Source organism: Eptesicus fuscus, chromosome 22 (genome assembly GCF_027574615.1).
Source record: "Eptesicus fuscus isolate TK198812 chromosome 22, DD_ASM_mEF_20220401, whole genome shotgun sequence".
In the NCBI taxonomy this organism is placed as follows: Eukaryota; Metazoa; Chordata; class Mammalia; order Chiroptera; family Vespertilionidae; genus Eptesicus; species Eptesicus fuscus.
Window position 1 is genome coordinate 15,510,444 of NC_072494.1, and position 22,649 is coordinate 15,533,092.

Sequence of the window (22,649 nt, forward strand, 5' to 3'; positions counted from 1 at the left end):
CTCGGTCTCCTCGTCTATAAGGGAGGGATTTGGGGCTCCATCACCGAGGCCTGTTACAAGCCTGCTTTCTGTGGCGTCCCATGACCTCGCAAAGCCTTGCCCAGTCCCTGACACAGGCCTCCCACGAGCCCCGAAACAGGGAAGCCATTTAAGACAAAACCACCAGCAGGAGCAGGTCCACCTCTCACCTCCTGGGGGAGCCCTCACTGCCCTCAGCGAGGGCTCCCCGAGGACGCAGCTTTGGCGGGCTGCCCGTTGGACTCACCTGAAAGAAAAAGGTTAAGCCCAGAGCTGTGCGGAGGGACTGGGCACTGAACTGGACTGTCCAGATCCTGAATCAGGCCGTGGAGGCCCATAGAATAAACGTCGCTCTAGCCCCTGTGCCCTGTTCATCGGGTCACAAGGGACCATGACAAAGGCCACCCCTCATCACCACTCAGCTGCAGGCCAAGCTCAGGGCCCTCAGGCCGCCTCACCTCCACACCAGCCAACGGAACTGGGCAAAGCACACGGCTCTGGAGCCCCTTGCGGTGCAGGCAGTGAGCTCCAGAGAGAATGAACCCGGGAACAGGCAGGAAAGCGTGGCCGCCTCGGAGAAGGCTCTCAGTCTCTGGGCTTCATTGTACTTGCTGTAAAATGGGGATAAGAGTAATGATGGGATGGATGCAAGGGATAAAATGTCCAATACGTAGACACGTGCTGTGAAAAAAAAAACAGCAAAAGGGCCACTCAGATGAACCGGTAAAAGTGGAAAAAAGAAGAAGTGTAGAATTTTGTAGAATTTCTGCAGTAGTAAGGGAGCCAGCTTGCAAGAGCCGATGTTTAAGTGTTCAGTCATTTTGCTAGCCAGTGACCTCACACTGGTAGCTTGCAATGATCTACGGTGGGAGCGTTTACACTAGAGAGATAGTCAAACACTAAATATCAGGGATTTCTTTCTTTTTTTTCCCCAGAGAGCCGGTTGTTCAGCATTTACCAGCACACCACTGCATATAAACAAGAAACGCAGTGTGTTGTCGCTTCAAACACACCATGACTGTACTTATCCAAATGAATGTAGGTCGACTACTTTAAGGCAGTTAGCTTGGGAGGTCCGATAGCTTCCTCACACTTACAAAACTTTCCCATTTCTACATTTATTGAGACTTACTACGTGCCAGGCCCCAGGTGGTGGAGGAGTGAGAACGCGCACACTATGAGATGCTCTGAAGGGGGGAGGTCCAAGCCCCAGGTGTGGGGTCCAAGCCCGCGCCACCGGGAAGGGCCCTATAGGCAGAGAGAATGGCGAAGGCACAGAGGCGTGGGTGATACGACAGCTCTTTAAAATTCCTCTCTAAGAATGGGCTTTGAGGAAGTTTTAGAGTTGTTATATTACAGGTACCACTTATTCCAGAAAAAAAGAGAGAAAGACAAGTACATGCCCCACCCTGTCCCCTTCTCCAGACTGTAGCACCACATTTCCTTTGTCTCCAAAACCCAAATCTACTTTCAGGAGGGGGATTTGCCATCCCTGAGACCAGCTCCTCAAAACAAAGAGGATCTCCAGAAGACATCCGATGGCGGCGGCACCCCTGACGTGTCTGAGCCCAAACTCCCAAGGCGACGACTTGAGGCTGCAGCAGGCACGGAGGTGTTCAAGGCCATTTGAATTCCCGTCTCATTACTCAGGAAGGCTTTACAGGAAACACCGAGCACCAACTTTTCTCTCCTAAGACGTGTCCACATTCTGCCTTGGAGAATGCCAAAATTTGAATTTCAAAAATGAAAGGGGAGGGGGGAGGGAATCCAAAAGCTTCCAGACAGAAAAAAAGGAGGTTGCCTTTAAAGGAACAAAAGTCAAGGTGACCCGAGACTCTGCGACATTAAACACTGTCAGACAGTGAAACCAGGTCACGAATCCTACGCCGGCCAAGTCATTGTAGAGGTAACAGCATGTCACTCACTCATGCACAAGAGTTCAGCAAATGCATCACCCACATGCCCTTTGTGAAAAAATTATAAGTATATATTTGAAGGCACATCAACTGTCTGGAGAGAAATTAAAATACAAAATTTAAAGGTGGAGAAGTTGAGGTATGATATACTCGTAAGGACTGAAGGTGAGCAGCAACCAGTTAAGTCTAAAACGTAAGTTACTGTTTCACCATGAACTATGCTATTAGCTGTAGGGTTTTCGTAGATGCTCTTTTTCGGGTCGGTGATGTTCCATTCTATTCCTAGTTTGCTGAGAGGTTTTTATCAAAACTGAATGTGGGATTCATGTCAAATAAATAACTAGGGAAACGCAAATACAATGCTGATGAGATACCACTGCTCACCTACTGGAATGACTAAAATCAAAAAGACTAACCATGCCAAGTGCTGGTGAAGATGGGAAGCAGTTGGAACTCCTCCTCAGTACTATGGGCATGTGGTACAGCCATTCTGGAGATCAGTTTGACAGTTTAAAAGTGAAGAAGTGCCCTAGCTGGTCTGGCTCAGTGGATAGAGCGTCGGCCTGTGGACTGAAGGGTCCTGGGTTCGATTCCGGCCAAGGGCACATGCCCAGGTTGCGGGCTCGATTCCCCAGTAAGGGGCGTGCAGGAGGCAGCCAATCAATGATTCTCTCTCATCATTGATGTGTCTAACTCTCTGTCCTTCTCCCTTCTTCTCTGAAATCAATTAAAAAAAATTTTTTTTTAATTAAATGTAAGAAGGTATCTACCCAGAAGAAATGAAAGCACAGGTCCACACAAAAGCTTGTACCTGAATGTTCATAGTTGCTTTATTTGTCCTATCCAAACACTGGAAACAACGCAAATGGTCATCAGCAGGTGACTGGATAAAGAACTGTGCAGTATTCATACCACACACCACAATGAAAAAAGAAACTATTGATACCTGAACTAATGTGGATGGGTCTCAAAATAATTATGCTGAGTGAAAGAAATAAGGCCCCCAAAATAACCTACTCTATACGGTTCGCTTACGTAAATTATTGCAAATGAAAACGAATCTACAGAGACAGAGCAGGTCACCGGTTGCCTGTGGAGATGCCCCTCTGGGACCCGCTGCAGATGCTTTCGAACAGTCCCGGTGACAGACAGGACCCACCGTCGCTGGGCCACGTCTGGGGAGTCAGGGCGGCAAACTCTTTGGGTCAGAAACTGGGATGAATATAAAGTGCTCAGAGGAGGGGCAGGCTCACGCACAGCGAGGAGCCCCGGAGAGCCAGCGCTCGCATGGCAGAGGGCCCGGCAGCATGTCCGCCAGTCCTGGCTCCCACCGGCAGGGGAGCAGAGGGTCCAGGCCCGGGAGCTGGGGCCGGCCTCCTGGTTGGGAGGAAACCTGTACTGCGTGAAATGACCACCTACTAGATTCCAGCGTGCCTCCTAGAGTCCCGTCTCACCAGGCATTCGACTGCATCCATTTCCTGAGCACCCGCTGTGGGCCAACACGCTACAAGAGAGACATGGCCCCGGCCATCAGAGGTGTTTATCTTCCTGCGAGAATCCCGGAGGAGACACAGGCAGGGCAGGTGAACAGAGCCTGGGGACCCATTAGCCCTAGGGGTCAGGGGACACAAGACTCCGTGACGACTGTCAAGCTCTCGGGGCCGGTTGACTGGAAAGGCCAGGGAACCAGGACCAGGAAGAGGTGGTCCATGGGAGACGTGGGCGGGAGGGTGACGTCCAGTTCGGGCCACGCTGAGACGGGTGTCATTTCTGTAGGTGGCCCCTTCTCGGTGAGAACCAAGAGAATGTGCGGGAGGAAAACAAAGCCAGGGCCAGAGAGTGGGGTGCTGGCTAGGCCCGAGGCTGTACCCCTTTGTGGCCGAGGGGACCTGCCCGGGAGGCGGGCAGCCGCCGTGGGCTATCTGAGCACTGCCACTTACTACCCTCTGACCCGAGGCTAGCTGGTTCCCTTCTCTGAGTTACCGGCATCTGCCGCCTGCAGATGAAAAGGCTCTCCTTGCCCACGTCACGGGCTGGCTTTGAAGAATCGAAACGGCGCTTACGAACTGCACGAGGCGGTCTAACTACCAGGGGGCCGTCCACGGCCTCGCGGAACAGCGGGGGCTCGCAGTGATGCTCCTGCCCAGAGCCGCCCAGGGTTCACCAGGAGCCATGGCTCTCGGTGCCCCTCGGTGACACCCTGCCCCTCAGGGTCCCTGCTGCAGGAGCCTCTTTGGGGCCATCCCAGAAGAGGAGACCCCAAGACCCCAATGCTGTCTGTGACACAAACAGCCCTCTTGCCTGCCTGGCCCGGGCCAAGGTCAGCCTCTGAGGACAAGTCCCAGCCCAGGTGCAAGGCAGAGCAGGAACCCGCCGGCACCTGACAAGCCGAGCCCTGCAAGCCCACACAGGCTGGGCTGGCACCTGGGAAGGAGAGACGTCCAGTGCGCAGCATGTGCTCCAAGGAGGTTTATTCGTGTCCACACTCTTGCCCAGAACAAGGGGCCGAAAGCATCCTGATGGGGAAGCAGGGCAACCACCGGCTGCCCGGCCAGGCGCCCCTGGAGACGCGGATGTTCCTGCTTCCAGCACCGCCCTTTGCCCTTTAAGTCTCCTCCTGAGAGGCCGGGCAGCCCAGTCCATAACGAAATGAGGTCCTGGCCCCACTGGTGTGGCTCAGTGGATAGAGCGTCAGCCTGCAGACTGAAAGATCCCTGGTTCGATTCCGGTCATGGGCACATGCCTGGGTTGTGGGCTCCATCCCCGGTAGGGGGCGTGCAGGAGGCAGCCGATCGATGATTCTCATCATTGATGTTTCTCTCTCTCTCTCCCTTCCTCTCTGTAATCAATAAAAATATATTTTTTTTAAAAAGAAAGAAATGAGGTCCTGGCCCCACTGGTGTGGCTCAGTGGTTGAGCATCGACCTATGAACCAGGAGGTCACGGTTCAATTCCTGGTCAGGCCACATGCCTAGGGTTGCGGGATCCCTGGTGTGGGGCATGCAGGAGGCAGCCGATCAATGATTCTCTCTCAACACTGGTGTTTCTGTCTCTCTCTCCCTTTCCCTTCCTCTCTGAAATCAGTAAAAATGTATTAAAGCAGAGTTATAGTTCCTGGAGGCTCCTTGTCTTGTCTGACACGTGCTGGGCCCAGACCCTCCGGGTGCTCCCTGCTTGGCCAGCATCAGCCCCACCCTCCCCGCCGCAGCTTCGGTGCCCCTAGAACATCACTAAAGCCTGGAGCGGACAAATTCTAGCAGGTTCTCCAACTGCTCCTCCAGGCGCTGCCCGTCTCCGTCGTTCTCGATGACCCAATCGAAGTCCCCAAAGTTGTCCAGGCCACATTCGGACTCCCCATCGTCCACTCCTGCAGAGGGGGCATGGCGAGGTCAAGCCCGCTCCTTCCAGACAAGCACGGGCGCGGAGGGCTGCTGGCCCCAGGCGGAGCGCCAAGCTCCCCACCGCCCCCGACCCCACGGAGGGTACTCCCCGACCCCCTGGAACACCCTGAGAGCAGGTTCAGGAGCCCGCAGCCACCTGAGCCCTCGGAGGGTGCCGCTGACTCAACTCCTCACTTGCCACTTCCTACAGAGGGTGAACTGGGTCATCGAAACCACAGACCACCCAAAAGGGGTTTTCACTCGATGTGACGCTCGGTGCGCTGCTTGCTGTCTACCCCTAAGTCTCTGTGTGCCGTCCTCGTTGGACACGAGAAGGGTAATATCGGCCTCACCTGGCAGGTTTCTTGTGTCGGTAAAGTGAGTGGCAAAGTGTTTAGCGCAGGCCCGGCCTGTGGTGGGCGCCAAAGAGACGCACGGCCATCGGGAGGGGTTGTACCCACTGGATTTGAACTTCCCCGGGTCACCGTGAACTAGGGCAGGAGGAGGCCTGACCTGCGCCTCTGAATTGCCACAGAGCAGGTCCTCGGCTCGGCTCGCACCGCTGAGGCTGCCTAGCACAGCTTCCTCTTGCTCCCGCCCCCCACTGTCAATCAAACAGGCCTGCCTCGGGCCCACTCCTCCAGAAGCCCACTGGCCTAGAAAGGACGGCCCAGGTAAGAGTACCCCGCCAAAATCACAGGGAACCTCTACTCCCCCAGGACGCCTGCCTCCACCACACTCCACTCTCTAACCTGGGGCACTCCTGAGTCTCAGATTCCCTTTTCTAAGCCCTCGCTCACTCTCCCACCCCCTTCCAGGAAGAGAGCAGGTGACCCAGAACATGGGAAAAGGCGGCCTGGTCTGCAGGTGGGGTGGTGAGCTGTGTACCGAGCCTTGGGGGCAAAGGTTGTGAGCAGCTCACCTGGTGTGAACACCCAGCCCCGCTGCTGTCGGCTCTGCTCCGAGGCCACCACGCGGACTGTCTGCGTCACAGCCCCGTAGGCCTCCCGGAACCACTGGATGTCAGACACCCTCCGCGTGTCACTCACCAGCTGCAGGAAAGGGACACAGACAGGTGACCAACAGGACATGGTGCAGGGAGCGGCAGGGAAGGGCACTGCGGGGAGGGGAGGGAGAGGGGCAGACCCAGCCCTCCTTTGAATAAGCAGGAGCGCAATGAGGTTAGTGGGGGGACTAAAGAGCCCAGACAAGTGTACTCCCATTCCCCTTCTCACCCAACCAGCTGGGACAGACACCGCCGCCGCCTCCTCCAGGCAGCCCTCCCTGATTGCTGCAGCCTGCAGCCCACGCTGCCCACACTCTGTCATTGTTACACTTGTGTCCGGGGGTCGTGCTGGTCATTGCTGTGCTAAGGAAGAAGCCTCAGGCTTTGAAATCAGTTCCGCTAGTTCAACGCACTCATTTTACAGATGAGCAAACTGGGCCGGAAAGAGATACTTGTAACACGTCCCTACCCGCCCCCACCCCCCAGTGCCTTTTAAAACATAAATGTGGTTTTTGTCAGTTCCCTGCTCTAAACCTCCCAAAGGCTTCCCGTCATTCCAACAGAATCCAAGGTTCTCACCCCAACGTACGAGGCCCTACGACATCTGGCACCTGTTTCGCATCATCCTCCTCCCCCCATTCGTCCCACTGCGGCCTCCTTGCTGCTTCTCAGGGCCTTTGCACGTCCTACTCCCTCTGCCTGGCAGGCTCTCTCGCTTCATTGGACGTCTCTGCTCCAATGTCACCTCCTCGGAGAGGCTGTCCCTGCCACCCTGCTGTCCTTCCTGCCCCTCTCGGTTCCGATACTTACTTTCCTCTGAGCACGACGAACTCTGAAAACCATCACGGTGTGTTTGTTTGCATGTTGGCTGTCTGTCTGCCCTACCCAGAGTCAGCTCCGGGAGGGGAAGGACGCTGATCCGTCACTATCCCTGCCCCTAGTGCACGGGCTGACACATGAACACTCGGGGGCATATGTCCCATGAATGAATGAATCAACAGGTACCACAGCAACTGCCTACTGTGTGCCAGGCGCTGGGGCCCGAGGGCTTGCCCTCTCAGAGCTTGTGGCCGCGTGTGAGACAGACACTGAGCACGCAGCTTCACTAATAACCACAACCACAGAGCCTATCGGCCAGCGTCTCGACCTCACCCCTGCCAAAACTGGACTCCGGATTTGCTCCCCAAACCTGTTCCTCCCACACCTTTCCCGTCTCAGAAAACGACAACTCTATTCGTCCAGCCGCTCAGAACAAAATCCTTGGCGCTGTCTTCTGTCCTCACACACCACAGCCAACACACCATCGGTTCCATCTTCGAAATCCGTGCAGAATCAACCCTTCTCTCCTCTCCACCCCGTTCTGAGCCGGGCCGTGGCCACTCTGCCTCTCTGACAGAGAGCCTCTCCCTGGCTCTCCGCTTCTACGCCTGCCCGTCCCCTCGCAGCCAGGGTGAGCCTTCCGACCTCAGATCACATCATGTCCCTACTCTGTTCCAAACCCTCCACGGAGTCACCACCTCCCAGAGAAATATCGAGGCTCTTCCAAAGACCCTGCACGACCTGACTGCACCTCCTCCTCCACTCACCCCTCACCCACAAATACCTCTCTGGCTTACCCCTCACCTCCTTCAGGTCTGCTCAAATGTCATTTCAGAGAGGCCTTCTTACACCCTAAATCAGGCGTCCTCAAACTACGGCCCGCGGGCCACATGCGGGTGTTTTTGCTGTTTTGTTTTTTTTACTTCAAAATAAGATATGTGCAGTGTGCATAGGAATTTGTTCATAGATTTTTTTTAAACTATAGTCCGGCCCTCCAATGGTCTGAGGGACAGTGAACTGGCCCCCTGTTTAAAAAGTTTGAGGACCCCTGCCCTAAATAAAGCAGCAACCCAGCCTTCCGCACAGCCCTGGCTGGCTTTATTTTGTCCCTTCATATTTATCTCCACTCTCCCTAAAAATCCATGGAAAAATATCCTCGGGTGAGGATTTAAAAAAAAATCAGCCCCAACCCGTTTGGCTCAGTGGATAGAGCGTCGGCCTGTGGACTGGGGGGGCGGGGGGGGGTGTCTCGGGTTCGATTCCGGTCGGGGGCATGTACCTTGGTTGTGGGCACATACCCTATAGGGAGTGTGCGGGAGGCAGCTGATCTATGTTTCTAACTCTCTATCCTTCTCACTTCTTCTCTGAAAAACCAATAAAACATATTTTTAAAAAATAATTTTTAAAAATCCATGGAAAAATATCCTCGGGTGAGGGTTAAATAAATAAATAGATGGCCTCTCTGGCTGCTATGTGGTGAATGACTCACAGGGGACAAGAGCTGATGCCGAGACCAGTGTGCGGCTACGAGGTTGTCCCGGGGAGGGATGGTGAGGGCTTGGGCCATGGGAGGTGGCAGTGAGGAGGGAGAAATGGACACATCTGAGTCACATTTGGGGAACGGCGAGGACTGGAGAAACGGAGTTTTCTTCCTGCTGCCCCTCGGCACCCTTACCCAGACGGGCTGGGAGACGCCCTCCACGACCTTCCTGCAGAAGAAGCCTGGGTCGGCCTGGCGCCGCGCCTCTCCCCAGAGGATCATGTCCCGCCGATAGGCCTCCTTGTAGCCGCTGGCATCCAGGAGTCTCTGGAAGTTCAGGCCGTGTTCCTGCCCAAAGCACACGATGTCCGTGCCCAGCCTCGCCAGCGCCATGGCCTCGCCCTCCCTCCCCTCGCCCACCTCCCCCAGGACAAGGCAAGGCCCAGCGGGGTTTCCGCCAGGGCAGAGGCCTGCAAGGGAGCGGGCTCTGGAAATGGAGAAATCCCGAACACGGACAGAAGCCAGGCCGGCCGGGCACAATCCTAGTCCTTTTTATAAAATCCCCCATGGTTCAAAATTCAAAAGATATACATGCATTTACAGTGAAAACTCTCCCTCCCGCCACTGTGCCCAGCCCACAGCGCCCTCCCTGAAGGCCACCGATGGCACCGTCTCTCGTGTGTCCGTCCCAGCTTCTAACACGTCTGAACAGTGTTTAACACAACGCAGGCACCCATACATATCTGCTGCATGGTTGGCAATGTGAGCAGGTATATTTACAATCTTTCCCTGTTATTATACAGCATCCTCTATACACTGAGTTTCACTTAATAATACAGCCTGGCAATTCATGCAACTAAATGTCTGAGGGGAGCACCCCGGGGCGTGGCACCAGCTGAGGCCGTGACGGTGGTGTCACACTCTTAGAGGAAGAGTGTGTGTGCAGGTGCCCACTAATCCACAGCATCAGCGCTGCCACCTCCCCGCTCCAGCCTTTCCTGGATGCACTTTTTCCTTTTTCCTTTTTTATTGATTTCAGAGCGGAAGAGAGAGAAACATCAATGATGAGAGAGAATTATCGATTGACTGCCTCCTGCATGCCCCACCCTGGGGATCGAGCCCACAACCCGGGCATGTGCCCTTGGCCGGAATCGAACCTGGGACCCTTCAGCCCACAGGCTGACGCTCTATCCGCTGAGCCAAACCGGCCAGGGCTGGCAGGGCTGGACGCGCTTTCCTGAACCTGCCCTGGGGAGGGGCCTGAAGTGAGTGAGGCCAATGGGAAAGAAGTGCAAGTTGAAAATGCCCCCCAAAAGTCCACCCACAGGAAACGGAGAGCTGGCCACCCCCCTGCCAACAGGGGTCACAGGGACCCTCCCAGTGCCTCAGATGACAGCCACAGCCACCGTGCCACGGGGCTGGCTCCTTCCCGCCCCCGAGATGTCACGTGTCACCGAGAGCCACCTCCTACCTGAGCATACTGCTCCTTGAGAGGACCGGAGAGCCGCAGGACAGCGCAGACGTCCGCTCCGAGTCTGTGGGACAGAGACCCACGCCCAGTTAGCCTGGATCTTCTAGGCCCCCGAGAGTCACAGGTAAAACAGATAAAACTACGATGACGGTGTGATATTCTGGCTAGACGCGTTTACTGCTGGACCCCTGAACCAGTCTCCCAGCCGGTGTATCGAAGCCTCAACTGACTTGGTTATCACAACATCAGTCATTCATTCATTCGGTCCAATGTACTGAACTGTATGCTCACAGATTCTCTTAAACACTGGCATCGTGACAGAGGCGCTCTTATTTCCGAGTTTCAGATGAGAAAACTAAGGCTGAGTGAGAAGAACCGACTCGCCCAACGCAACGTCGCAAGTAACGAAGCCAGCGTTGGTCCGAGAAAACTAGGAGCCAACATCTCGCTCCTGCACCTTGATGAGGTGTCAGAAATTGTTCTTCCAAGGCCTTCACGCGCATTATTTCCTTTAATCCTTACAACCACCCGGTTACCACCCCCGTCCCACAAATAACAACACCGAGGCCCAGAATGGCTGCGAAACTTATACAGGATCGCCACCTCAGAGGTGGTAGGTCAGGATTTGCATCTCAGCAGTCTAACCCCAGAACCTGTGCTTCTCACCACTGTCTGACTCCTGTGTCTGCAGCGACGGAGAAATGCAACTTGGGAAAAGGTGGTGGAGACTTGATGGGGGAAATGCAGGTAGTGATCTCTGCCCTGGGCTCCCCCACGAACGCTTAGGACCAACCCCTGCTGTGCCCCAAAGCAACCTCTAGGTACCCCTCAGCCCACAGTGGTCAGAGGAGAGGAGCCCGCCCTGCTTCTCCCTGCTCCTCTGTCCCCCCTCTCCCCCTCCCCCCCCACCCCCACCCCTCCCCGCCCATGCCGCCCCAACAAAAACGCTCCCACACGGAACATCTCTCCTGGGGAGAAAGCTACTATCGGGGAGACAGTGAGGTGAAGCAGAAAGAACCCATTCCTTGGAGCGAGTTTAACGTTTAATTTCAGTCCTAGATCTGACTATGACTTTGTAACCTGGCAACTTTGGGTTTTGTTTTGTTTTTTTGTTTTGTTTTTACTTTTCAGAGACTCAATCTCTTCATCTGTGGAATGGAGACACTAATAATACTACACAGTACCTAACAAAGAGGATTTGGAGGATTAAATGAGATAATTTCTATACATATAAAAGCCTAAGCAACCCTCACAAGGTTCTACCGGCCGACAGTAGCTATGACGCGCACTGACCACCAGGGGACAGATGCTCAACACAGGAGCTGCTGAGCTGCTGTGATTTAGGAACCAGAGAGAAGGGAGCCAGATTCCAGGGTGTGTCACCCGAGAACCGCCCTCTGGCTATCTGGGACCCCTTGGGATGTCCGAGAGCTGGTTTCAGCCAGATCCCCACAGGACAGGCCGAGGGACCCCACCAGTGCACGAATCCGTGCACCAGGCCTCTAGCATTAATAGAAACACACAGTGCCTGGCTCTTAATAAAGGCTCAGTGAAACCCCAACTAGTAGGTGGTGTGCTGGGCCAGGATTTATATGTCTTTGGAGTCAGACACAATCGGAGTGTGGCCTTGGGCAAATCCTTTCCCTGCGACTCCGTTTCCTTACCTGTAAGGTTAGCCCCAGCCCTGGCGCAGGGTTAGGCATAGTGGTAACATTACTGCTTCTGGAGGAGGGAGACCTGCCGCCCAGTCTTGGGAGAGGTGGTCGCTTGGTTCTTCCGGGTGGATGTGTGTAGACCGCTGTTTTATGTGCTGGTGACAATCCCCCCACTTCCTCCCACCTGTACCCCCGGGACCCTTACGCCAAAGCTCACGCCCACTCCAGCACACCCCCGCGTCACGTGGCGCGGGGTTCCCCCCTCCCCACCCCCCCCTCACCCCCACCTGCTCTGCAGCGCCTCGGTCACGAAGTCCTTCCCGGATTTCCTCTTCCCGCTGAACAGCAGCACCAGCCGGGGGGCTCCTCCCAGCGGGGCCATGGGGCCCCCACACTTCGGCGATCCCTCAAGATGACACGACTCCCAACCCTGAAACTGGGCCACCGGCGCGGAACGGGTGCGGCCACCAGGGGGAGCGGCCACAGGGAGGGCCCCGCGCGCGTCCCCCCCCACCGCCGTCGAGGGGCCCGCCCGCCCGCCCCTGCACGTCCGTGCGTTTGAATTAACGTCCGAAGAAGTTCAACGTGGAGGCAAAGAAGGCCGAGCCCAGGGCGGCCGGCCCCGCTGCACACGCCCCCCTCCCCGCTCACTTAGCACAGTCCAGCCCCGCCCACGCCGGACGCCGCGGCCCCGCCTCTGAGCCGACAGGCGAGGGCGGGGACTGGGTGCGACCATTCTCCTCGGAGGGAGGCGACGTCTTAAACTTTCCCGACGCGAGCCTCCCACTCCCTTCCTCCCGACCCTGCGAATATGGTTGACAAAGGGTACGCATGGTCGCGTGGGAGGAGCTCTCCGAACTGCCCTGGCGTCCGCGTGTGACGTGGCCTGTGCGAAAGCACATCTATATGGTCCCCCCGGTGAAACTGGGTCTTTCCCTGAAACCAGCGATGACATCAGAGGGTGGCCCGGTGGCGTCATCCTGGGGGAGGAGCTTAACCGCACACACGCTCCTTCATTGTTACTAGTAAACAGAGGTGGGTAACTGGAGGGGCTGCTGCAGGGCGGCCTCTCAGCCCCGCGAGAAGCTTATGGCGCTGGTCCAGCCGCAGCCTCCTCCCCAAAGGTGTGGGTACCAGTTACAAATGCGGGTTGACCTTTACCGGTTCATAGTGCGGATTTTGTAGTCAAAGCAAACACGATAATTTCAAGAGAAACATCAAAAGTGCTTTACTCAAAGTAATGTCCATCGCTAGCTACACATTCCCCCCACGTTTCAGGTAATTTGTGGATACCGTCCCAATAGAACTTTTCTTGGGTTTTTGTTGTTGTTGTTTTAATATATATATTTATATATATATATATATAGAGAGAGAGAGAGAGAGAGAGAGAGAGAGAGAGAGAGAGAGGAAGGGAGAGAAATAGAGAGTTAGAAACATCGATGAGAGAGAAACATCGATCAGCTGCCTCCTGCACACTCCCTACTGGGGATGTGCCCGGAACCAAGGTACATGCCCTTGACCGGAATCGAACCTGGGACCCTTGAGTCCACAGGCCGACACTCTGTCCACTGAGCCAAACCAGTTAGAGCCTTTTCTTGTTTTGAGGCAGACCATTCAGAGACACAATTTTCCACTTCTACGTTTTGAAGTGCTGCTCAGAAAGTGCGAGTGCCATCAACAAGTGGTCATCTGAAGGAGCAAGGTCTGGTGAATACGGCGGGTGGGTTCATACTTCCCAGGCAAGATCTTTTTTTTTTTTTAATAGATCTTTATTGATTTCAGAGAGGAAGGGAGAGGGAAGGAGAGAGAGAAACATCAATGATGAGAGAGAATCATTGATTGGCTTCCTCCTGCACATTCCCCACTGGGGATCAAGCCTGCAACACAGGCATGTGCCCTTGACCGGAATCAAACCTGGGACCCTTCAGTCCGCAGGCTGACGCTCTATCCACTGAGCCAAACCAGCTAGGGCCCAGGCAAGATCTTTTAACGTGTCTTTAGCTGGTTTTGAAGTGTGTGATGGTGCGTCATCATGAAGTAAAATTACTTTGCCGTGTCTTCTGGCTCATTCTGGTGGTTTTACCATCAAAGCGTGGTTCAACTTGATTTGTTGTCGGTAGCGATCAGTATTAACCTGGTTTCACCTGGTTTTAGAAGCTCATAATACACCACACCTTCCTGATCCCACCAAACGCAGAGAATTGTCTTCTTTCCAAAGCGATTTGGCCTTGCAGTCAATGTTGATGGTTGAACCAGATCAACCCATGATTTTGTGCGTTTGGGATTCTCAAAATAAATCCACTTTTCATCACCAGTCACAATTGGGTGCAAAAAAGACTTTCTTTCATGCCGTTGAAGCAACATTTTACTGATGACTTTTCAGTTTTCCATTTGTCTTTCATTCAGTTGATGTGGCACCCATTTTCCTTCCTTTAAAATCTTTCCCATTGTTTGCTGAGCGACGTTTAATCTTTCTGCAAGTTGTTTTTGAGTTTGACACACATCTTCATCCAATAATGCTTGTAATTGTTGGTCTTCAAACTTTTTTGGTTGACCTGGACGTTCTTTGTCTTTCACATCGAAATCATCACTTTTAAAGCATTTAAACCAGCATTCACACGTATCTTGAGATGGAGCATGTTCACCATAAGCTTCCCGAAGTATACGATAACTTTCAGCAGCACTTTTCTTCAAAATAAAGTAATGAATTAAAACTTCCCGCAAATGCTCTTTTTTTGGCACGAAATTCGACATTTTATATATATATATATTTTTTACATAGAGAAAGAGAGAAGGAGAGGGATAGAGAGTTAGAAACATCGATGAGAGAGAAACATCGATCAGCTGCCTCTTGCACACCCCCCACTGGAGATGTGCCCGCAACCAAGGTACATGCCCTTGACCGGAATCGAACCTGGGACCCTTGAGTCCACAGGCTGACGCTCTATCCACTGAGCCAAACCGGTTTCGGCGAAATTCGACATTTTTAAGCGTAAAGATATCTATGATGTTAACACCTTCAGAAAATTGGACATACAAAGTTTTGAAGCTTGTTGTCAATACAACAAAACAGCATACATATCAAATCTCATATATATCAACATAGGTGTCACTCCATCTAGTGAGAAAAATCCGCATTATTAACCGGTACGCCTGGTATTAACACTCCCTGGACAGTCTGAGCCTGCAGGGGACCAGTTCCCGCAGCTCTGCGGAGCCCAGAGAAGCGGGGCTGTGTCAGTGCCCCTCCCACCCAGCCCGAGCGAGGCAGCCCCACGCGGAGGGTCCCAAGGTCTGCCCTTCCAACACAGACCTGTCCCATGGTGGAACCAGGTGTCCTCCTGGCTCCTGACACCACCAGTTGCCCTTGCTTCAACTCCAGGCTCCTGGGTCCAGTCCATCTTCCCCTGGTCATTGTCCAGCTGACCCAAGCGGGCCCTCTGCTAGTGCTTGCAAGTACAAATGTGACTCGTGAATCGGTCCTCGTGTGTGTGATGGCCATTGCTTCTGGGGCAATGGAGCCTGGCAGATAAGGGACAGAAGGGAATGGGGGTGGTAAGGAAGTAGCACAACCGGGAAAGAGAAGAGGGGGAATCTGAGTCTTTGGGAAGCTAATGGGAATGAAGCCTATTCATTCATTCATTCATGCATGCATTCATTCAATAGGTACTTAAATGTCCAAAATGTGCCAGGTACCGCTAGGGATGCCACGGTAAACAAAACGGAGCCTGCTCTCAAAGAGCAATCATTCTCCGGGGAGACAGGCAATGAGACCAGACAGCTAAAAAGTCAAGCACGAGCGACTCCGTCCCCAATCTGGAGAGAACATGAAATACATGCACTCTTTTTTTTTTTTTTTTTAATATATTTTATTGATTTTTTACAGAGAGGAAGAGAGAGGGACAGAGAGCCAGAAACATCGATGAGAGAGAAACATCGATCAGCCGCCTCCTGCACACCCCCCACCGGGGATGTGCCCGCAACCAAGGCACATGCCCCTGACCGGAACCGAACCCGGGACCCTTGAGTCCGCAGGCCGACGCTATATCCACTGAGCCAAACCGGTTTCGGCAATACATGCACTCTTGCAGGATGCTCGGGTATGCGCTGTCACCGGCTCTAACGATGGATCCACCTGTTGTTCCCCTGCCGGAGACACCCGACCCAGCTTTTGCCATGAAACAAGCTCCAGCTTGTACTGTAACACCTCGCCGGTCCAGTCTCCTCCCGAGAGCCTGCCCGGACTCCCCACCCCGTCTGACTTAGATCTCTGTTTTCTCTGCTCCTGATACACCCTGTACCCACGATATCACACCATCGCACCCTACACTATAATTATCCATTTATTCATGTCTCTCCCTCCAGATGGCTAATAGGTAGTATTTATCGAGCAGTTACTATGTGCTAGGCCTTTTCTCAATCATGGGACATAAACACTACTACCCCTACTTAAAAATGAGACAGCTGAAGCTCATTCTAGTTAAGAGATGTGACCAAGTATTTACCAAAAACTATTGTACATATGCCTGGCTGGCTTGGCTCCGCGGTTGAGCATCGACCTACGAACCGGGAGGTCATGGTTCAATTCCCAGTCAGGGAACATGCCCAGGTTGCGTGCGGGCTCGATCCCCAGTGTGGGATGTGTAGGAGCAGCCAATGATCTCTCTCGTCATTGATGTTTCTCTCTCTCTCTCTGCCTCTCCCTTCCTCTCTGAAATCAATAAAAATAAAATAAAAAAAGAAATGCCACCAGCAGATGTCCCTTCCGGTGAGAGTGTGCCCCTCCCGCAGACCAAGGGCAGGCTGGAGCCTCCTCTGCTCCCCGACTGGGGATGGAGCCCACAAGCCAGGCATGTGCCCTGAAGGGAATCGAACCAGTGACCTTTCAGTGCACAGGATGGCGCCCAACCAATGGAGCCACACTGGCCAGGGCAGAAGTGTGTTTTTTTAAAAACAAAGATTGGTGATTTAGATAAATATTTTTGTTTTTCTATAATATTATTTTGTAGTGAATGTAAGCCTTGGAGCTGAGGAACTAAACCCACTTCAAATACTATGAAAGAGTCATTTACTGCCCTAGCCAGTTTTGCTCAGTGGATAGAGCGTCGGCCTGCAGACTGAAGGATCCCGGGTTCAGTTCCGGTCAAGGGCACATGCCCGGGTTGTGGGCTCGATCCCCAGTGTGGGGCGTGCAGGAGGCAGCCGCTCAGTGATTCTTCTCATCATTGATGTTTCTCTCTCTACCTCTCCCTTCCTCTCTGAAATCAATAAATATATATATATTTTAAAAAGAGTCATTTACTGATTTCATTTGACTGTTTTTTTAACAATCTTAGTGATAAAGGTTGATGTTTATTTTTTTAATTTTTAATGTATTTTTATTGATTTCAGAGAGGAAGGGAGAGGGAGAGAGAGAAACATCAATGATGAGAGAGAATCACTGAGTGGCTGCCTCACTGCGGCCACCGCCAGCCGTCTCTGCAGAAGGAGCCAGGAGCGCAGTTACCAGTCAGGGACAGCAAGAGAAGGAACCTGCTTGTAGGGAGCAATCTCAGAGCCGAGATGCCCAACCTGAAGAGCCGGAGAGGGGAGAGGAGGGGAGGGGGGGAGAGGGGAGGAGAGAGGAGGGGAGGGGAAGGAGGTGCAACAGGGATTCTTCGTCAGGGGTCAGCAGCCATGGGCTCTGGTCTCCACGCTGTCCCTAGCGAGCTTTGTGACCTTGGACAAGTCACTTCCCTATCTGGGCCTCGGTTTCCACCGCTGGACAACAAAAGAGGTGGATGTGATGCTCATGAAGGGATTTCCAGGGTGGCCTTTTCCTACCCACACGCTGGGGCCCATCCGGTGGCAGCTGGTGACCGGAGAGGAAATGCTCAGGGCCAGGGGCCCAGGTGGCTGAAGTGGGGGGCACCCAGGCCCGGGGAGGAGGCGCCGGCTCCAGAGACACACGGATGGGAATGTAGATATTGCTTCCAGCCTCCGAGCCAGCCAGCAGGGAGGGCGGGGGTGGGGGCGGGGAGCAGCAGTACCGGACACTTCCAATGCCCGCTGGTGTCCTCGGGGCCGCCGGGCCCAGTCTTCCCACACTGTCACTCTTCAGCTGTGACGGGACCTTAGGCAAGGCGCCTCCTCGCTCTATCTCAGGTTCCTCATCTGTGAAATAGAGGCATTCATGGTCATCCCTTCGAGGTATAGAATTGTTCTGGAAAGTTCACGGCCTGCGCCGATGAGGGGGCGGCCTGCTTCTTGGAGCCTGGCGGTTTCTGCACTGACGCCTCCCTCCACAACTGCCTCAGCGGGGGCCCAAGGCCGCGTCCCGGACAGCAGGCACTATGGCTGCTCCGTGTGGCCTATGGGTAGTTGACCTTGTATGGGGGGGGCGGGGCGCTGTTGTAACATTTTCCTCTCCGCAGCTCTCGGCTTCGGGTTTCTGCCTGTCCTGCCACAGTCCCATGACCTGTCCCCTTGACATGGAAAGGGGCACTCCCCTTGCTGGGTGCCTCCCCTCGGGCTTAGTCAAGGGAAGTGTCTGGTGCCGGAAAGAATCTCTCCAGGGGGACCCTGCCCTGGAGAGGAATTGGGGGCGTGATGGGACACGCAGCTTGGTGGAGCAGAGAGGGATCTGCTAGGAGCGTTGCTCTATCTCCTCTCAGATCCTGAAAATCAAGCCCAGCCGCTTCCCGGACCCACCCCCTACGCGGCCAGCGGCCTTTCCTCCTTTCCCAGCATTGCAGGAGGAGGGAGTCATCCCGGCCAGAGGCTGGGAGCCCAGGTGTCCTTGACCCCTCCCTGTCCGGGTCCCACCCAAGGCCCGTCCGTTCTACTTCACTAATCCAAAGCAGGCCCTGCCCACGCCTTTCTTTCTCTTTTATATAATTTTTTTAAATACATTTCTACTGACTTCAGAGAGGAAGGGAAAGGGGGAGAGAGATAAAAACATCAATGATGAGAGAGAATCCTTGGTCGGCTGCCTCCTGCACGCCCCACACTGGGGACCGAGCTGCAACCTGGGTGTGTGCCCTGACCGGGAATTGAACCGTGACCTCCTGGGTCATAGGTCGACGCTCAACCACTGAGCCACACCGACCACACCTTTCTTCCCTCTCGGGCGTGCACCTCCTAAACCCGAAGGTCCCCAGGAGACTTGCAACCAGGGGAGCAAGGGCCAGAGACAGCTCATCGTGGGCTCACCCCCTGAGCCTGCCTCCCAGGCCCCCTTCTCTCCGCCTTCCCGGAGAGCCAGAGCAGCCCGCCCAGGCGCTCTCCTTTGGCCTCTTAAACTACCCGAAGCACTTCCTGTTTCACGGTTCCAGCTTCCATACCCGTGCTCTCCATTCAAAATAAGTAAGCAGATGAACAGGCCTGTGACCTCCCTCCTGGGCTGCTGGCTGACACCTCCCTAACCACCTGCAGTTCTCATCTGTCCAGTCCATCCTTCCGACCACCATCCGCACGGCACCGCGTGGACCTTCCTTCACACACTGTCCCCACGGCCCTCCAACGCCTTCCGCGGCGCCCTCCCCGTTTCCTACAATAAAACGCCCCCTTAGAAATGCAGGCAGTCCCGTGGGAGAATCTGCTCCCTCCGGCACAAGAGCTTAACCCTCTGGCCACACCTCTGCCCCGTCTGAAGCCCCCTCCTCCGTCACAAACCCTATCACCCTCTAAGGCCCAACTCAAAGGCCATCTCTGCCTATCGCCTGACTGCCTCCGCTGACTCCGCCCTGGCACCGTTCAGAGAGCGCTTTTAAAACGCCGCTTTGTGTTCAACGACTCCGGTCAGCCTCGGGGGTTGGGGTCCCCACAGCACCTCGTGTGGGGACTTGCATGCTGGTTCCTACCTTTTCCCTGCCAACTCCTGCCACAGGTTTGGAAACCAACACTCTCCTCCCACATCAGTAGCTCCAGAGGCCCGGCTTCCCCTCGGAGCTTAATCACGTGAAAACAGCTGCTGTTTCTCACAGCACGCCACAGTGGGGGACACCTCTCCATGTATCTTCTAGTGACTTCCTGCATCCTCACAGCCGCCTCGGAGGGGCTATCCTCGGTCTCCACCTCAATGACGAGACGGCGAGGCGGGGCCTCTTGCCCAACGCCCTAGGCAGGCACTGGTGGAGGCCCCGAGGCTGGGTTTTCTGATCTCAACGCCTGCCGGGGCCAAAGGCCTAGTCCGTGGTCGGCAAACTCATTGGTCAACAGAGCCAAATACCAACAGCACAACGATTGAGATTTCTTTTGAGAGCCAAATTTTTTAAACTTAAACTTCTTCTAACGCCACTTCTTCGAAATAGACTCGCCCAGGCCGTGGTATTTTGTGGAAGAGCCACACTCAAGGGGCCAAAGAGCCGCCTGTGGCTCGCGAGCCGCGGTTTGCCGACCACGGGTCTAGTTAAAAGAGAGCTGGGCTGGGCCTCCCTCTGGCCCAGGTTAAGATTAAAGAGCAGGTGAGTGTGAAAGGGGCCCGCCCATTTTTGTCCGAACGGGCAGGGCCTATTCTAGAAGCCAAGGACGGCCCAAGAGACGGGCAGCAACCTGAAGGCAGAGCGCCCACAGGGGCGGGATCGGGAGCTCAGACACGCAACAAGAACCGGTGACAAGGGGCTTCTGTGGCTCATGGGCGGGGAGGGACCTGTTGTCTGGATTTAGGACAGTAACACCCCCACCGCCACCCTGCGGTGCCCCTGCTAGACCCGCTGTGAGCATGCGCAGTGTGAAGGGATCGGGAACATCTGTCCCAGAACAAGACAGAATGAGGAGGTGTCCTTGCCTCAGGGTGGCCTTGGGAGGTCCCCCTGGCAACAGCCAGACAGCCCGGCGTCTGTCCTTGGCCGGGGAGCAGTTCTCAAAGGAACACATGTCTCTGACCCTGAAGGAACTTACGGGAGTGGAACGAGCCTGAAGGTGACCCACCACCCCAACCCTTGTCACCCCGGGGTGGGTGGGAATGGAAGCAGTGGGCAAAGGCTGGGGCCTGGAGGACTGGGAGATGGGGAGCCGGGGAGCCTGGGGAGCTAAGGGCTGGAGGGGGGGTGGTGAGGAGGCTGAGCTGAGGGCAATGGGAAGGACGGCTAGAGGAGCTGAGAAAAGGGGGTACAGCTAAAGAATGAGGGGGGGAGGGCAACGTGGGCGACGGCAGGGAAAAGGGTGTTGGGAACTGGCCGAAGGAAGCAGAGTTTTTCCATTTGAGAGGTGAAGGCACGAGAGGGCCACCCCTACTCCAGGGATTCCCCAGAGGCACGGGAGCTTTGCTCTTCGATGGGGGATTCCCCAGAGGAAAGGGCCACGTGCTCAGCATACGGAGAGCTGAGGCTGGACGGGCCCAGAGCAGCCTCCCCACAGGCTTCCTGCCCCCAGCCCAGCCAACAGCTGTCCCCACGCCCTGTGTGTGTGTGTGTGTGTGTGTGTGTGTGTGTGTGTGGTGGGGGGGGGGGGGGGGGGGAGAAGCCCGCTGCCCAGTTCCAGCCTCCCCTGGCGCATCTCCACCCAGCGCCCGTCATCACCAGCACCCCGTGGTCTGGGGCCTGGGCCCCGTGCTAAGGTGGGTGAGTGGGTGTGATGGAGAGAGGGGCCAAATGACCTGCGCTGGGCGTGAGGGTACCTGCCAGGGCGCCCAGAGAGGGGTCATCAGCGCGGCCCGTGTCCCCCGTGTCCTGGCCCTCCCCACCAGACCCCAGGTTTCCCGGCTCTTCCCCTCTCTGATTCAGCCCTTTCAGAAACCTCCATCTCAGCACAGCTACTTCCTGAGTGGGAAAGGAAGAGGGGGTGCTCGGGGAACTTCCTAGCCTCCCCGAGAGTCCGTTATGCAAACGAAGGCAATGGGCCCCAGAAATGAAACTGAGAAGCCCCAAACCAGCGCCCTCTGGGAACCCAGGGAGGCCAGGTGTGTCCCTCCCCTAACCCAGCGCCCCCTCCTCCCCAAGACACAGCATCCCACCTGCCTTCTAGCTGAACCCCTCTCCTGGAAACCCCGTCCGCGTACACGCTGAGCACGGCGAACAGGGCGGGGTGGCTTCCTCGGGAGGGACAGTGGTCCACGGAGGTGGGATGCCAACCCCAGACCCTGGCCCTCCACCCCTGTGCTTGCTCCTTCCCCACCCCTCTCCAGAGCCCCTCAGCCCCTCACTGGCTCTGCCTGGGAGGGGAGTCTCCCTCCGGTCTCGCTGCAGTCCCTCTTGCTGCAGAAAGCAAGTGCACAACAGGCTTTGTAAACACGTGTTGAATGTGGGGTCCCTGCTCCATCTTCAGCCAGCCCTGCCCCACCGGACCCCACAGCTGAGTTCAGGGAGCTGACACTCGGCCCCTTACAGTGAGTGGCACATCACGATGCCACACAGGGTTACGTCAGCGCTGGCGATCCATTGCAGCCCCTTCGGGGGCCGCAGCCCTCTCCCCTTTACTAACATCCTCACCGGCCTGAAGTCACACCTCATCCTGCCCCCTAGGGGATTCCCAGGGTATCAAGAAACCCCCTCAGGATGGACTTCCTAAAGCACAGCCTAAGGGAACGGGGTCTTCCTGGGAGAGCCAGTGAGCAGGCCCGGGTCAGTGGGGTGGATCCTGGAGTTGGGGTACTCACTCTCATAAGCAGTCCTGGAGCCAGGTCTGGGGCAAATGTGGAGCCGGGGCGCCACCTAGTGGCTCCCTCACCTCCCCAACCCAGAAGCCTGCTTTGGGGGGGAGGGGTCCTTTCCTCCCTCCAAAGGGAATGAGCCCAGCTGGTGTGGCTCAGTGGACTGAGTGTGGTCCCATAGACCAAGAGGTCCTGGGTTCGACTCCCGGTCGGGGCTCATGCCCAGGTTGGATGCTTGATCCCAGTAGGGGGCGTACAGGAGGCAGCTGATGGATGACACATCGATCAATGTTTCTATCTCTCCTCTCCCTTCCTCTCTAAAAAAAGCAGTAAA

At 55.3% G+C, this 22,649-nt stretch overlaps 1 protein-coding gene across 2 annotated transcripts; it reads right to left on the reverse strand.

Moving 5' to 3' along the window:
- Nucleotides 1-2,737: 2,737 nt before the first annotated feature.
- PMVK (phosphomevalonate kinase) lies at nt 2,738-12,280 on the reverse strand. 2 transcript variants are annotated; one of them, XM_008155741.3, is made up of 5 exons: nt 12,033-12,280; nt 10,091-10,154; nt 8,815-8,967; nt 6,237-6,366; nt 2,738-5,301 (listed from the first exon to the last, which is right to left on the reverse strand). In XM_008155741.3, exons 1-5 carry the CDS (start codon nt 12,125-12,127, stop codon nt 5,165-5,167), a joined length of 579 nt encoding a protein of 192 aa, XP_008153963.2. In that variant the 5' UTR covers nt 12,128-12,280; the 3' UTR covers nt 2,738-5,164. The 2 variants fall into 2 exon arrangements, with proteins under 2 accessions (XP_008153963.2, XP_054567976.1); XM_054712001.1 differs by lacking the exon at nt 12,033-12,280 and adding an exon at nt 11,755-11,784.
- Between the last annotated feature and the right edge of the window lie 10,369 nt (nt 12,281-22,649).

Excerpts from the sequence above, each read along its gene's own strand:
- PMVK (XM_008155741.3), bottom strand. The coding sequence starts at position 12,127 with ATGGCCCCGCTGGGAGGAGCCCCCCGGCTGGTGCTGCTGTTCAGCGGG. Across the intron at positions 8,968-10,090 it reads TCAAGGAGCAGTATGCTCAG|GAACACGGCCTGAACTTCCA; the intron begins GTAGGAGGTGGC and ends TGCTTTGGGCAG. Across the intron at positions 6,367-8,814 it reads GCGTCTCCCAGCCCGTCTGG|CTGGTGAGTGACACGCGGAG; the intron begins GTAAGGGTGCCG and ends CCTTTCCTGCAG.